The sequence below is a fragment of the Symphalangus syndactylus genome, chromosome 12 (genome assembly GCF_028878055.3).
Source record: "Symphalangus syndactylus isolate Jambi chromosome 12, NHGRI_mSymSyn1-v2.1_pri, whole genome shotgun sequence".
NCBI lineage: Eukaryota > Metazoa > Chordata > Mammalia > Primates > Hylobatidae > Symphalangus > Symphalangus syndactylus.
In genome coordinates, this window is record NC_072441.2 from 129,596,476 (window position 1) to 129,610,288 (window position 13,813).

A 13,813-nucleotide genomic window follows, 5' to 3' on the forward strand; every position below is an offset into this window, starting at 1 on the left:
CAGGCTCAACACCACGTGGAAGCTGCCAAGGCTTGGGGATGGCACCTGCTGAAGCCACAGCCCAATCTCTATGTTGGCCCCTTTCAGCCATGGCTGCAGCAGCTAGGATGCAGGGCATCAAGTCCCTAGGCTGCACATAGCATGGGGACCCTGGGCCTAGCGCATGAAACCATATTCTCCTAGGCCTTGGGGCCTGTGATGGGAGAGGCTGCTGTGAAGACCTCTGACATGGCCTGGAGACATTTTCTCCATGGTCTTGGGGATTAATATTTGGATCCCCATTACTTATTTAAATTTCTGCAGCCAACTTGAATTTCTCCTCAGAAAATGGGTTTTCCATTTCTATCATATTGTCAGGCTGCAAATTTTCCAAACTTTTATGCTATTCTTCCCTTATAATACTGAATGCCTTTAACAGCACCCAAGTCACTTCTTGAATGATTTGCTGCTTAGAAATTTTTTCTGCCAGATACCCTAAATCATCTCTCTCAAGTTCAAAGTTCCACAAATGTCTAGGGCAGGGGCCAAATGCCCCCAGTCTCTTTGCTGAAACATAACAAGAGTCACCTTTGCTCCAGTTGCCAATAAGTTCCTCATCTCCACCTGAGACCACTTCAGCCTGGACCTTATTGTCCATGTGGCTATCAGGCTTTTGGCCAAAGCCATTCAACAAGTCCCTAGGAAGTTCCAAACTTTCCCACAATTTTCCTGTCTTCTGAGCCCTCCAAACTGTTCCAACCTCTCCCTGTTACCCAGTTCCAAAGTCGCTTCCATATTTTTGGATATCTTTTCAGCAACACCCACTCTACTGGTACCAATTTACTGTATTAGCCCATTTTCACACTGCTGATAAAGACATACCCAAGACTGGAAAGAAAAAAAGGTTTAATTGGACTTACAGTTCCACAGGGCTGGGGAGGCCTCAGAATCATGCCGGGAGGCAAAAGGCACTTCGTACGTGATGGCAGAAAGAGAAAACAAGGAAGATTCAAAAGTGGAACCCCCTGATAAAACCATCAGATCTTGTGAGACTTATTCACTACAACGAGAACAGTATGGGGGAAACCGACCCCAAGACTCAAACTCTCCCACCGGCTCCCTCCCGCAACACGTAGGAATTATGGGAGTACAATTCAAGATGAGATTTGGGTGGGAACACAGCCAAACCATATCACTGGGTAAGCAGAGGTTGCTGTGGGCCGAGATTGCGCTAGTGCACTCCAGAGCCTGGGTGACAGGGGTAAAACTCTGTCAAAAACAAAACAAAACAAAACCAAAAAACCAAAAATCCCCAAAACAAAACAAAGTCCTGACAAAGTTTATAAAAAGACCATAGAGAAGATTTGTAGCATCTTAGAATTTATTAACTAACCAGAATACACAAAACTCCTAAAAAAAGACAAAAATCCTGATAGAATACGGGGTAAAGCATTATGAGCAGATGATTTATAGTAAAGATAGAAAATCTTATAAGCACATACAGACATGCTCAGACTCATCAGTAATCTGAAAAATTCAACAGTGAGATGACACTTTACATCTGTTTCTTTGGGGAAAACAAGAACGCTTGATAATGCCAAGCCTGGGAAGAATGTGGGGCCATAGTAACCTTCAAACATTGGGAGCGTAAACTGGTATGGCATTCTGGACAGCAACTTGGAATTATTTGGTCAAAGTGAGAATACTCATACTCCACGACAACAATCTATCTTCTGTTCATCACAGACTATATGTAAAATTAAAATACAAACACAAAGTGGAAAGGATATTTGCAACATATAGAGCAGACATATAATTATTATCTAGAGTATATAAAGAACTGAGAGAGAGACCAATAGAAAAGGGGGCAAGATAACTGCTTGGCAGTTCGATAAGAGAAAATGGAAAAGCTAACAAAACCAAAGGTACTCAACCTCAACAGTACCCAGAGATGCAAGATAAAACCACAATGAAATACCTAAAATACACACACCCAAATATACAAAAGTTGGAAATGCAAACACAAATGTTGCTGATGATGTGGAAAAATAAGAACTCTTATACATCTGCACCAGAAACATAAATAGGTACACTACTTTGGAAAATGGTGTGGTCTTACTTTTTAAAGTCCCACATGTGCAAAACCCTAATACCCAGTCAACCCACTCCTACTCTAGTACATGTGCATTAATAGACACAGACTTGTACTACAATGTTCACAACATTGTTAATAATAGCTAAAAATGAAAACAGTGTAAATGATCATCAACAGTAGGAAGGATAAATCAATCAATCTATATTGGGATACTGTCCAGCAATGGAAAAAACTTCAGCTACACAGCATCACCGGCGGCTGAATTCCACAGCATAACATTAAGTGGGAGTAGCAAATCACAGAAGAATACATACAGTATTAATTCCATTTATATACTATCAATACCAGAAAACATTAAACATTATCTTGTTTAGAAATGAATACATGAATGGCAAAAGGAAGATAATTATTGTAACAAAAGTCAGGATAGTGGTTACTTCCAGGGCAAGAAAGGCAATGTAATCGTTGGGGGCATTTTTCAGGTGCTGGTAATGTTTTATTTCTTAACCGGGTGCTAGTTGTACAGGTACTGTTCACATTATTATTAAGATAAACTTCTGCATGTATAATGTATTTTGCAATACAAATGATTTTTAACACGATTGGATTGGGCAATCTCAGGTTCTTTTTATCTTTGATGGTCTATTGCCAGGCCCTTCACAGCTGGACTTAGTGTTGGCCCCTCATTGACAGTTCCACTTAAGCAATATGCATTAAGATGCATACACAGGTGAATTAGACAGGAAAACTTGAAGGGAAAAGGGAACGCGCTAACAAAGAGAATCACAGAGTAGGAGACTAGGAGTATCAAGCCCCTCTCCTCAGGGAGGCAATTGGGGTTTAAATTGAGAGCGCCTGGGTTCCAGTCCTGGTTCCGACTTTGATTTGGGCAAGTCTCTTCTCTAATTCCCAGGATCCTCATGCTGGCTTTGTAAACTGTGCCGTGAAATTCAAATAGGAGGACTAATAATTATTATTCTTTTACAGTTGGGAAAACTGAGGCCACGGTGGGTCGCCACTAGCCCAAGGTGCCATCACCACGTTGGAACTCAGGCCTTCCCTCCGACGGCCTTACAGGAACTCCAACTCCCTGAACTGAGCACTGTCCCGTTATACAAACAGCTGCTCCCTTTCATCCGGCTTTGGGCGCAGTATGACATCACAGAAGAGCTGCCTTGCCTCACCCCGCCCCTTCGGAAGCCCCGCCCCCTGCCCGGCTCCGCCTCCCTCGGCGTTTGTCAAGCCCCGCCTCCAGCGCTCGTCCCCGCGTGGGTGGCCCTGCACGGCCCCGCGCGGCCTCTCTTCCGGCCCCGCCCCTCCTGGCTGCCATGACAACGAGTCTGCGCCCCGCGCTCAGCTGCTTCTCCGGCGGGACCCTGGCTGGACCGCGGGCCCCGGCCTGGGGGCCACTGCTGCCGCCGCCGCCGCCAACTCGTCTCCTCCCAGTCCCCGCCCAGCCCCAGGTCTCCCGGCCTCACTCGGGCCCGCGGCCGGGGTCACTCCCCGTCGCCCCTCCCCGCACGGATGCCGAAGGTGAAGGCGCTGCAGTGCGCCCTGGCGCTGGAGATCAGCTCAGTGAGTACCGGTAGCGCCTCCCACCCTCGGCCATTGGCTCAGGGGCTCCCTCAGGTCACCTCCGAGAGCCGGGAATCACCTCCAAACCTCCTTCACCCTCCGAATCATCCCTAGGGAGCGTCGACCCCACGTCCCCTCGGTCCTGCCCTACCTCGGACTCATGATCGCCCTCCCACTCCGGCCACGCAGAGGCCTGACCCCTGCTCCGCTACGCTGGCTTCAACCCGACTTCCAACTTGCGCGCTTTCAGATCGTTCCCAAACCACTTCAGAGTTCCTTTCCTCGCTCCTAACTTTCCAGTGAGAGAGAGTGTATGTGCGCGGCGCGGGGACTTTTCATTCCTCTTCTGGGCTCCAGTTCTCTTAGAAAATTATTGCCCCCGCCTTTCCCAGGTCTGGGGGTGGGGGTCGCATGTCCTCCCGAATCCCTGCAGGCACACCACTTCAGACCGGTTTCAAACCCGCATTAATGAAGGGGCCTTTCCTTATTCTGTCTTCAAAGGAGAATTTTCACACCCAACAATTGAAATGTGTCATTGCGCAAAGTACCTTGCCTTCCCTCCCAGGGCCTTACAGGAAAAACCCAACTCCTCAGAAATCACTTCAGGCCCCTCCCGTCCCTAGACCCTTCCGACTTTGTGCCAGCCATTGCAAGAAAGGCCCAGTCAGCTTTATGAGGGAAACTCGCCTTCTCCAAACTTGCAACCCCACCCCTTCACTCTCCAGACTTGCTCAAAAGGACGCTTTCCTCCATCCTCCTGTGGAAGTCCCGCTGGGGCAGAGAACCCCACTCATCCAGTGAAGGGGCTGGACCTCTCCATGCTGGGAGAAAACTATCCGCTTGTTAATCTCAGAAGACTTCCAAGGGTTTTGAACTTCTTCCCCTGCATTCTTTAGAGAACCCTCTCATTCCCCTGTTCAGAGGAATACTCCAGCTTGTCTATTCTGGAGGAAATCTCCAAAAGACCCTTTCCACACCCCATTTTAGTCCTGCAGGCACAGACCTGTACGGAGTTTGGAACCAAAATTCACCATTCGGTCTCTTCACTCCTTCTTACTCAATATGTCTTCTTATGTATATTGTCTTCTCTTGGATCTCCTAGGAAAACTTGGGGGTTGAGGGTGCTTAAATATTTACCATTACTCTCCTGGGTGCTGCAGCCAGGAGCCCTCTGCATTTCCTTCCTGTACACCCTGCTGGCCAGGCTCCACTTAACTCGTGCTTGCAGCTTCCCGCCTTTCCTGGCTGGCCTTCGTCACGTCACGTTAGAATGATGTTGCTGCAGCACAGAACTTAGACCCCTAGGAAAATCACAGGACTGTTTTAGGTCTTTTGTTAGGTCTTAAAGAAGGCAAGTGTGGGTGGGGCAGAGTGTGAGGCAGTGGTGGTGAAGTAGAAATTTTCTTGGACTCTCCCTTTATCTTCAAGCCTGCAGAGATTTTTCTCGGAAACTCCATAGCCCTAGCTTTACTTGTTTTCCTCCCAAAGCTGCCATTTTTGACAACTTTTTGTAAAGTAAAATTAGTTTAGCAAGAAGAATGCACGAAGCTTTCTCGATCCCTTGGCCCAGGACATAAGTTAGTGAAACTCCTTCAGAGTTCAGCCTTAATAGATTTTGTTGCAGGCTTCTTCCTCCTCCTGCCAACTAATGGTGTTTAGCAGTCTCGTGAGTGCAGCTGCCCGACTGGCTGGCTGCAGCTTCCCTAACGTTGCCAATACAAACTTTCTAAGAGGAAGTACTCTGTTGTAACTGATTACTGCTTGAAGGAGTCGGAGGAATAGCTACATTACTCCTATTAGTTGTATTGCAGAAAGTGAATGTGTAATTCACTGTATAGTGGAGGCTTGTTACTCATCAGAGCTGAAGAAAACGATGCAGGTGGAAATAATATTTTCCCCCAACAAACATTTAAGTCACAGAATTTTATAGTTCCGAGAAATCTTAGATGGAAATCATTGGATTCAATCCCTTTTTACAGCCAAGAAAATCGATGCTTAGCATGGCTATTATTTGTCTAGGATTGCACAACTATTTCGAAGCAGATCTGCAAAATGTTCCTGAAATTCTGAACAACAAAAGCCTTTTAAAATGGCTCTGATGCTCAGAAGGAGCAAACAAACAATGCCCCCACCCCCTACCCCGCAAAAAAAAAAAAAACAAAACCCCACTAGCAAACATACAAGTTAAACATGTTTGATTGATTGATTAATTTGGATTTGATTGAATAGAAAGGTTATATGACCCTAGATATTTTTAACATCTTCATTTTGATTTTAGTTTCTTGTCTATTTCCTTTTTACATTTACATAGTTCAAGTTCAAGACTATATAAAATGATATACTCAGAGAAGTGTTGCTTCCAGGCTCAAAACTATTTCCCACCTATACTCATCTGCTTTAAGTAACCATTTTCACTGGTTTTGATATAAACAGATACACAGACTCTCACATACCACACAACATATATACATATAAAATATATATCTGTTTTTATGAAATAGGTAGCATATAAACTATTCTGCACCTTGCTTTTCTTCGTTCAGTATGTCCTGGAGATCACTCTGTATCTATTAAAACTGGCGTCTTTCTCCCCAACTTTTTAAATGAAATTTTTCAAACATACAGAATACTTAGAAGAATAGTTCAATGAATAACTGTAACCCATGACCATGTACATTAATTTGATTTATCTATATGTATGTGTATGTTTATGTATAAAATATTTTTTTTTTTTGCTAAACATTGAAAGTAAATTGACATAATAATACTCCACCTGTAAGTACTTCAGCATGTGTCTTCTAAAAATAAGGAAATTAGCTGGGCATGATGACAGGCACCTGTAATTCCAGCTACTCAGGGGACTGAGGCAGGACGATTGCTTGAGCCCAGGAGTTTGAAGCTGTAGTATGCTGTGAGCACACCTGTGAGTAGCCCTGCACTCCAGCCTGGGCAACTCAGTGAGACCCTGTCTCTGAAATAAATACATAAATAAATAAAATTAAAAAATGAGATTGTTCTGTATAATCCCAACACCATTATTACACCTAAGATAATTGGTGAGAAATTCTTAATATTTAGTTCATATTCAAGTTTTTCTGGTTGTCTCAAACATGGATTCCATAGTTAACTTTTTCAAACTAGGATCCAGTCAAGGTTTAGATATTGCCTTTAATCATTTGATTGATAGGTCTTTGTAGTTCATTTTAATATAGAGCAGTTCTATTTTTTTTTATGCCCACAGTGTTCCTTTTTTTTCCTCAGTTGGTTTTGGTCAATTCATACACTCATGTCACCATCACCCAGAAGAAGATTTAGAACACTTCCATCACCCCTCACAATTCCCTTGTTCCCCTTTCAGGTCCATTCCAGACAGAACTGCTTTCCAGAGAGAAATAAGTATACGAGGTGATGGAAATATTAATTAGCTTGAATTAATCATTTCACAGTTTATATACATGTAGCAAAACATCACTTTGTACAGTGTAAATATATGTAAGTTTTGACAAAAAAGAATGGATAAATATGTCGTGGTATACACATACAATAGAATACTACTCCACAATTCAAAGGAACTACTGATAGAACCAACAACATGGATGAATCTCAACAACATGCTGAGCAAAAGAAATCAGATACCAAATATCACACACTATGTGGCTCCAATGTGAAGTTTAAGTACTGGCAAACTAATCCACAGTGATAGAAATCGGAATAGTGTACACACACACACCCTCACACACACACCTACCACATTTTCTTTATCCATTCATTCATCGATGGACACTTAGGTTGCTTCCATATCATGAGTATGGTGAATAATGCTGCAATGAATATGAGAGTGCGGATCTCTTCCATATACTAATTTCCTTTGGATACATACCCAGAAGTGAGATTGCTGGATTATATGGTAGTTCTATTTTTAATTATTTGAGGAAATTTTTCTTTTTTTAAATTATTTGAGGAAATATGCTTTTTATAATGGCTCTTCTAATTTACATTTGTACCAATGGTGTACAAGGGTTCCCCTTTCTCCACATTCTTTCCAACAATTTTTTGAATTTATTATAGTAGTCATTCTAACATGTGCGAGGGCATATCTTATTGTAGTTTTGATTTGCAGTTCCCTGATGATTGGAGATCTGGTAAGCACCTTTTCATACACCTGTTGGCCATTTGAGATACCTAGTCAGACCTCTTGCCCATTTTTAAAATTAGGTTTTTTGTTTTCTTGCTATTGAGTTGTTTGGGTCCTTACATATTTTGGATATTAACCCCTTATCAGATTTTCTCCATTCTGTATGTTTACTGTTAGTGGTTTCCTTTGCTGTGCAGAAGCTTTTTACTCTGATGCTATCCATTCTCTTGTTGATGGTTGTTTGGGTTGTTTCCAGGTTATGGTTGTTATTGGATAATACTGCTATGAATATTCATTCTTGTAAAAATCTTTTTGTGGACATTACCTTTTGAACATACTTGGCTCAGTTATGGAATAGCTCATGTTGTATTATTGCCTGATTTTTTCTTCTTTTTGTGGTGACATTCAATTTTTTCCCAATTTGTATAAACTGGAAACTAGGTGTTATCTCTAATTGCCTGTTGAAAGTTGCAATCTCATTCTTCTCTACCCCTTCCATGCTTATTTTTTGCTGAAGTTTTGTGTTAGTGGTAATCTCATCTGTGTAATACTTTAGTAATATGAAAGTAAAAACATAGAAAGGTTTGGATGTGTTACACAACATTTTATGTTGCCCAACAGAGCCATATGACATGAGAGAAAATATATTGCTAAGAGGAAAGTGTGACTTTTCTCAATGAATCTTTGGAGAATGATATGGTATGCTAAGTAACTTGTTTTTAAAGAGCATCAAAAGAATTATATTTTCCATCACTTACATTTTAAATCTTTAAAACATTTTATCTTTGATGGGAAGAAGTATTATTGCTGATTTATCTCTTTACCTTCTTTTTATATTTAATATTTCAATTTTTATAAGCTTATTTGGGAAAATAGAATGAGGATATTGGAGCCATTTCAAATGTAGTTCAACCTAATAGAATATTGGCTGTAGGGTTTTCATTTATTGAGTTAATGCAGTTCCCTTCTATTCTAATTTTAAAAAATCTCGAATGTTGAGTTATTTGGGATTTTTTTTTAATCCAGTGAAATTATTATATAATATTGCTTTCATAGTCTGTAAAAAAAAAATGACACTTTTTGATGTTGAACTATTCCCATTCCTGTGATAAGTTCTTTTAAGTCAGGATGTACAGTTTTTACTCTATTTTGCTGGATTTGATTGGCTAATTTTTTATTTAGGATCTTTTATTTGTATTTGTAGAGAGATTTTAGCTTTATGAGTCAAATACTTTTTTTCACTTATTTTTAAAACATTTATTTTGAAATATTTCAGACATATAGGAAGTTATAGAGTAACATTTAATGAACACCTGTGTACCCATCCAAGTGAAGCGTCCTGTAAATCTCTGCCTAATAAAATCCCTTTTTCCTTCTTCTTTTTGGCTAATCGGTATCCTGAATTTTGTATTTACCACTCCTCTGCAATTTGCAATATTTTTTCTCATTGTAATATCTGCCTTTAAGGCACTTGATTTACTTCCAGTTGCTGTTTAACTGGCATCTCAAAGGTATTGATAATGTTTTAAAATCATTTGGCTCTAAATATTTTATAATTTTTATTATGATTTCTACTTTAGCTTATGAATTATCTAGGACTTGTTTTAAGTCCAAGATGCATAAGATTTACGTGTGTGTAACACTCTCCCATACTCATACTCTCTCCCCTACCTATACACATGCATACCTACACATATACATATATATTATCTTTTATTGTGGTATTTTAATGAATTGCATTGGGGTCATGTATTAGGGTTCTCCAGAAAAACAGAACCAATAGGATACACTATATAGTTATTTAATAGGGAATTTATTATGGGGATTGGCTCACTTGATTATGACGGCTTTGCAGTCCCATGACATGCTGCCTGCAAGCTGTCTGCAATCTGCAGAACCACGGAAGCTTGGTGATGTAATTCAATCTGAGTACAAAGGCCTGAGAACCAGGTGTAAGTCTTGGAGTCTGAAGGGATGAGAACCTGCAGTTCTGTTATCCAAGGGCAGGAAAAGATGGATGTCCGAGCTCAAGGAGAGAGAGCACATTTGCCCTTAATCTGACCTTTTGTTCTATCCTTGCCCTCAACAGATGGTATAATCCCTGCCCACATTGGTGAGCGTGGTCTTTGTTACTCAATCTGCTGATTCAAATACTAATCTCTTATGGAAACATCCTCACAGACACACCAAGAAATAATGTTTACCAGCTACTTGCGTATCCCTTAACCCAGTGAAGTAGATACATAAAATTAACCATCATAGCTAGTGAACAAGGTCTCTGTGATACTATGTTTGTTATTTCCTTTGTGTCCTGATACTTATCCAGTTGTTGTGAATGCTCTCTACTTGCTTAAAATAATATATAATCTCATTTGTTGGATGTATGGCTCTGTCATTTTCACATCCATCTTACTTATTCTGAAATTCAGTTATGGAATTGAATTTTTTGTCTGCATGATCTACCCGTTTGTAATGGAGACGTATTAAAATCTTCACTGATTATGTATTTTCACTTTATCCTTGATGTAATTCAGTACACTGTGATGTATAGAGCTGTGGATTTATTTGTTTATTCTGTTTTGCACTGGGTGTATGCTTTCCACTTGAGAATTTAAGGTTTTCTGTAGTTCTTGAAAATTCTTAGCTACCATATTTTTGAGTATTGTTTTTCTGCTGTTCTCTCCTGTCTTAACTTCTGGCAGTACTATTAGGTATGTGTTGGAACTTTTATCTATTCTCAATGTTTCTTAAGAGCTTTATTTATTATTCTTTAAATTTATCAGGCAACCCTTGAACCAGAACAGGTTCAGAGAGGCTCCTAAATGCTTTTTTATTTTAACATAAAAAAACTCCTTGTTTTTAGAGAATTCTTCAATATTAAATTTGTACTTAATAATTTAAAATTTATCTCCTCTAAATTTTTAACTTAATTGACTAAATTTTCCAAAATTCTCATTTAGTCTCTCTTTTTAAATATCTGCCAGTTTTCATTCTTACCGGTATATATTGACTTTATATTTTGTGACTTTGCTTAATTTCCCTATTATTTCTAGTAGCACATTTTGCAATAGGTCACAACTAAGATGTTTGAAAATACATTGTTTTGCCGGGCGCGGTGGCTCAAGCCTGTAATCCCAGCACTTTGGGAGGCCGAGGCGGGCGGATCACGAGGTCAGGAGATCGAGACCATCCTGGCTAACACGGTGAAACCCCGTTTCTACTAAAAATACAAAAAATTAGCCGGGCGTGTTGGCGGGCGCCTGTAGTCCCAGCTACTCGGGAGGCTGAGGCAGAATGGCGTGAACCCGGGAGGCGGAGCTTGCCGTGAGCCAGATCGCGCCACTGCACTCCAGCCTGGGGGACAGAGCAAGACTCCGTCTCAAAAAAAAAAAAAAGAAAATACATTGTTTTACTTCTTCCTTTTCAACCTGTGTGCCTTTTATTTCTTTCATTTCCAAATATCTTTTTCTTGTCCTTCTGCACTGGCTGGAACCTATGGTGCATTGTGGTATAGAGGCGTTGAGAGTGGACATTCTTCTTTTTCGGTTGAGGAAATTTCCTTCTGAGTTTGCTGAGAACATTTATTATGAATGAGGCTTAAATTTTGTCAAATGCTTTTTTTCCAAACAGAAAATGAATTAAAAGAATTTTGAAGATTTAATGCTGTAATATACCATTTAGAAGTGATTTAATAAGCCTGGTGCTGTGGCACATGCTTGTAATCCCAGTGCTTTGTGAGGCTGAGGTGGGAGGATCACTTGAGCCTAGGAGTTTGAGACCAGTCTGGGCAACATAGTGAGACCCCATCTCTGAAAAAACAATTAGGCAGGTCTTAGCCACTTGGGAGGTTGAGGTGAGAGGATTGCTGGAGCCCAGGAGTTTGAGGCTGCAGTGAGCTATGGTCACGCCACTGCATTCTAGCCTGGGCAACAGAGCAAGGCCTCATATCTTAAAAAAGAAAAACATGACTTCATTACATCCCACAAATTTTGATACGTTGCATTTTCATTTTTATTCAGTTGGAAGTTTTTTTCTAATTTGTCTTAATAATTTCTTCTTTGACCTATGAGTGATTTAGGACCCTATTATTTAATTTCCAAATATTTAGGTATTTTTTTCAGATATTTTCCCATTATTGATTTCTAGTTTAATTTCATTCTGGTTAGAGAATATACTCTGCATGATTTTTTTAAAAATATTTATGTCCTTTTATGTTGATTGAGACTTATTTTATGACTCACAGTATCATCTATCATGGTGAACGTTTTTATGTGCCCTTGGAAAAAAATATGTGTATCCTTCTGTTGTTGGATGAAGTACTCTGTAAATGTCATTTAGGTCAAATTGGTAAATATTGCTTATATCATCTATATCTTTAATGATTACTTGACTGCTTATTTTTGTCAGTTATTGAAAGGGAAGTATTGAAATTCAAATGCATAATTTTTTGCTTTATTTACTTTGACACTGTATAATTAGATGCTATTATATTTAATTTAATTTGATTATGTTAGTAAATCAAACTTTTAATCAATATGAAATGTTCCACTTTATCCTTGGTGATTTTTCTCTTTCTGAAGTCTACTTTATGTCATATTAACATAACTACCCCAGCTTTTATGATTAGTAATTGGATGATAGATCTTTTCCCTCATTTCACTTTTATCCTTAGTCTATCTTTTTGAAGTTGCAATATTATTCACATCTATGAAATGGTCTTTTTTTTTTTTTTTTTTTTGATATGGAGTCTCGCACTATTGCCTAGGCTGGTGTGCAGTGGCGTGATCTTGGCTCGCTGCGACCACTGCCTGCTGGGTTCAAGCAGTTCTCCTGCTTCAGCCTCCCGAGTAGCTAGGATTACAGGTGCCTGCCACCACGCCCAGTTAATTTTTTGTATTTTTAGTAGAGATGGGTTTTCACTATATTGGCCAGGCTGGTCTAGAACTCTGGATCTCATGATCCACCTGCCTCATCCTCCCAAAGTGCTGGGATTACAGGTGTGAGCCACCAGGCCCGACTGAAATGTTCCCTTTTAAAGTGTACAATTTAGTAAATTTTAGTATATTCACAAAGTTGTGCAAAAATCACTACTAATTTCAGAACATTTTCGTCACCATATAAAAAAATCCTGTATCTGTTAGTAGTCATTCCCTATTCTCCCTCTCCCACCAGCCCCTGGATCTAATTCCCATATCTGTAGATTTGCCTATACTGGACATTTCTATAAATGGAATCAAACAATATGTGGCCTTTTGTATCTTACTTTTTTTACTTAACATAATGCTTTTAAGGTTCATCCCTGTTGTAGCATGTATCAGTACTTTATTTCTTTTTATGGTGAATAATATTTCATTGTATGGACATACCATATTTTGCCTATCCATTAATCAGTTTGTTAGAGTAGACAGCCAGAAATGAGCAGGCAGTGTTGCCCCTGGGAAAAGAAGTCCTGGATACTCTGCCCACTGACAGTCAGCAAAAAAGACAGCAAAAAAGATTGGCTACACCTGGCCTTGTGCTTTTAAAACTTTTTTCACTTAACATAATGCTTTTAAGTTTCATCCAATGTACATGGTACATTGTTGTAGCATGTAATAGTACTTTACTTCTTTTTATGGCCAAAAAAATAGTTGGATCATAGTTTTGAATCTGTTCTGCCGATCTATACCTTTTGGTTGGAGTGTTTAGTCAATTTATCTTTAATGTAACCATAGATAAGATTTACTTGTGTCATTTTGTCATTTGTTTTCTGTGACTGTTTTGTCTATTCCTCCATTATTGCTTTTTTTGTGTTAACTATTTTTTAGTGTGCCACTTACATTTTCTTTAAGCCGTATTTTTAAAGTTACTTTCTTAGTGCTTGTCTGGGGTTTACAATTAGCATCTTAATTTATAATCTAGTATGGATTAATACTAACTTATTTTCACTATTACATAAAACCTTTGCTTCTATTTTGTTCTATTCTCCCTCCCTTCCTTTATATTATTCTCACACAAATTACGTTTTTATAAATATAAGTACACCAGCA

The 13,813-nt window shown here is 39.6% G+C and overlaps 1 protein-coding gene across 8 annotated transcripts in view; it reads left to right on the forward strand.

Moving 5' to 3' along the window:
- Positions 1-3,334: 3,334 nt before the first annotated feature.
- SPATA6 (spermatogenesis associated 6) overlaps positions 3,335-13,813 on the forward strand; it is a 124,716-nt gene continuing 114,237 nt past the window's right edge. For 4 of the 8 annotated variants that reach the window (XM_055254989.2, XM_055254990.2, XM_055254987.2 and 1 more), the window contains exon 1: positions 3,371-3,649. In XM_055254989.2, coding sequence (XP_055110964.1) covers positions 3,599-3,649 — 51 coding nt within the window. In that variant the 5' untranslated portion in view covers positions 3,371-3,598. Of the gene's footprint in view, positions 3,650-13,813 lie in introns of all 8 variants that reach the window. The other 4 variants (XM_055254985.2, XM_055254988.2, XM_055254986.2 and 1 more) reach the window with 3 other exon arrangements.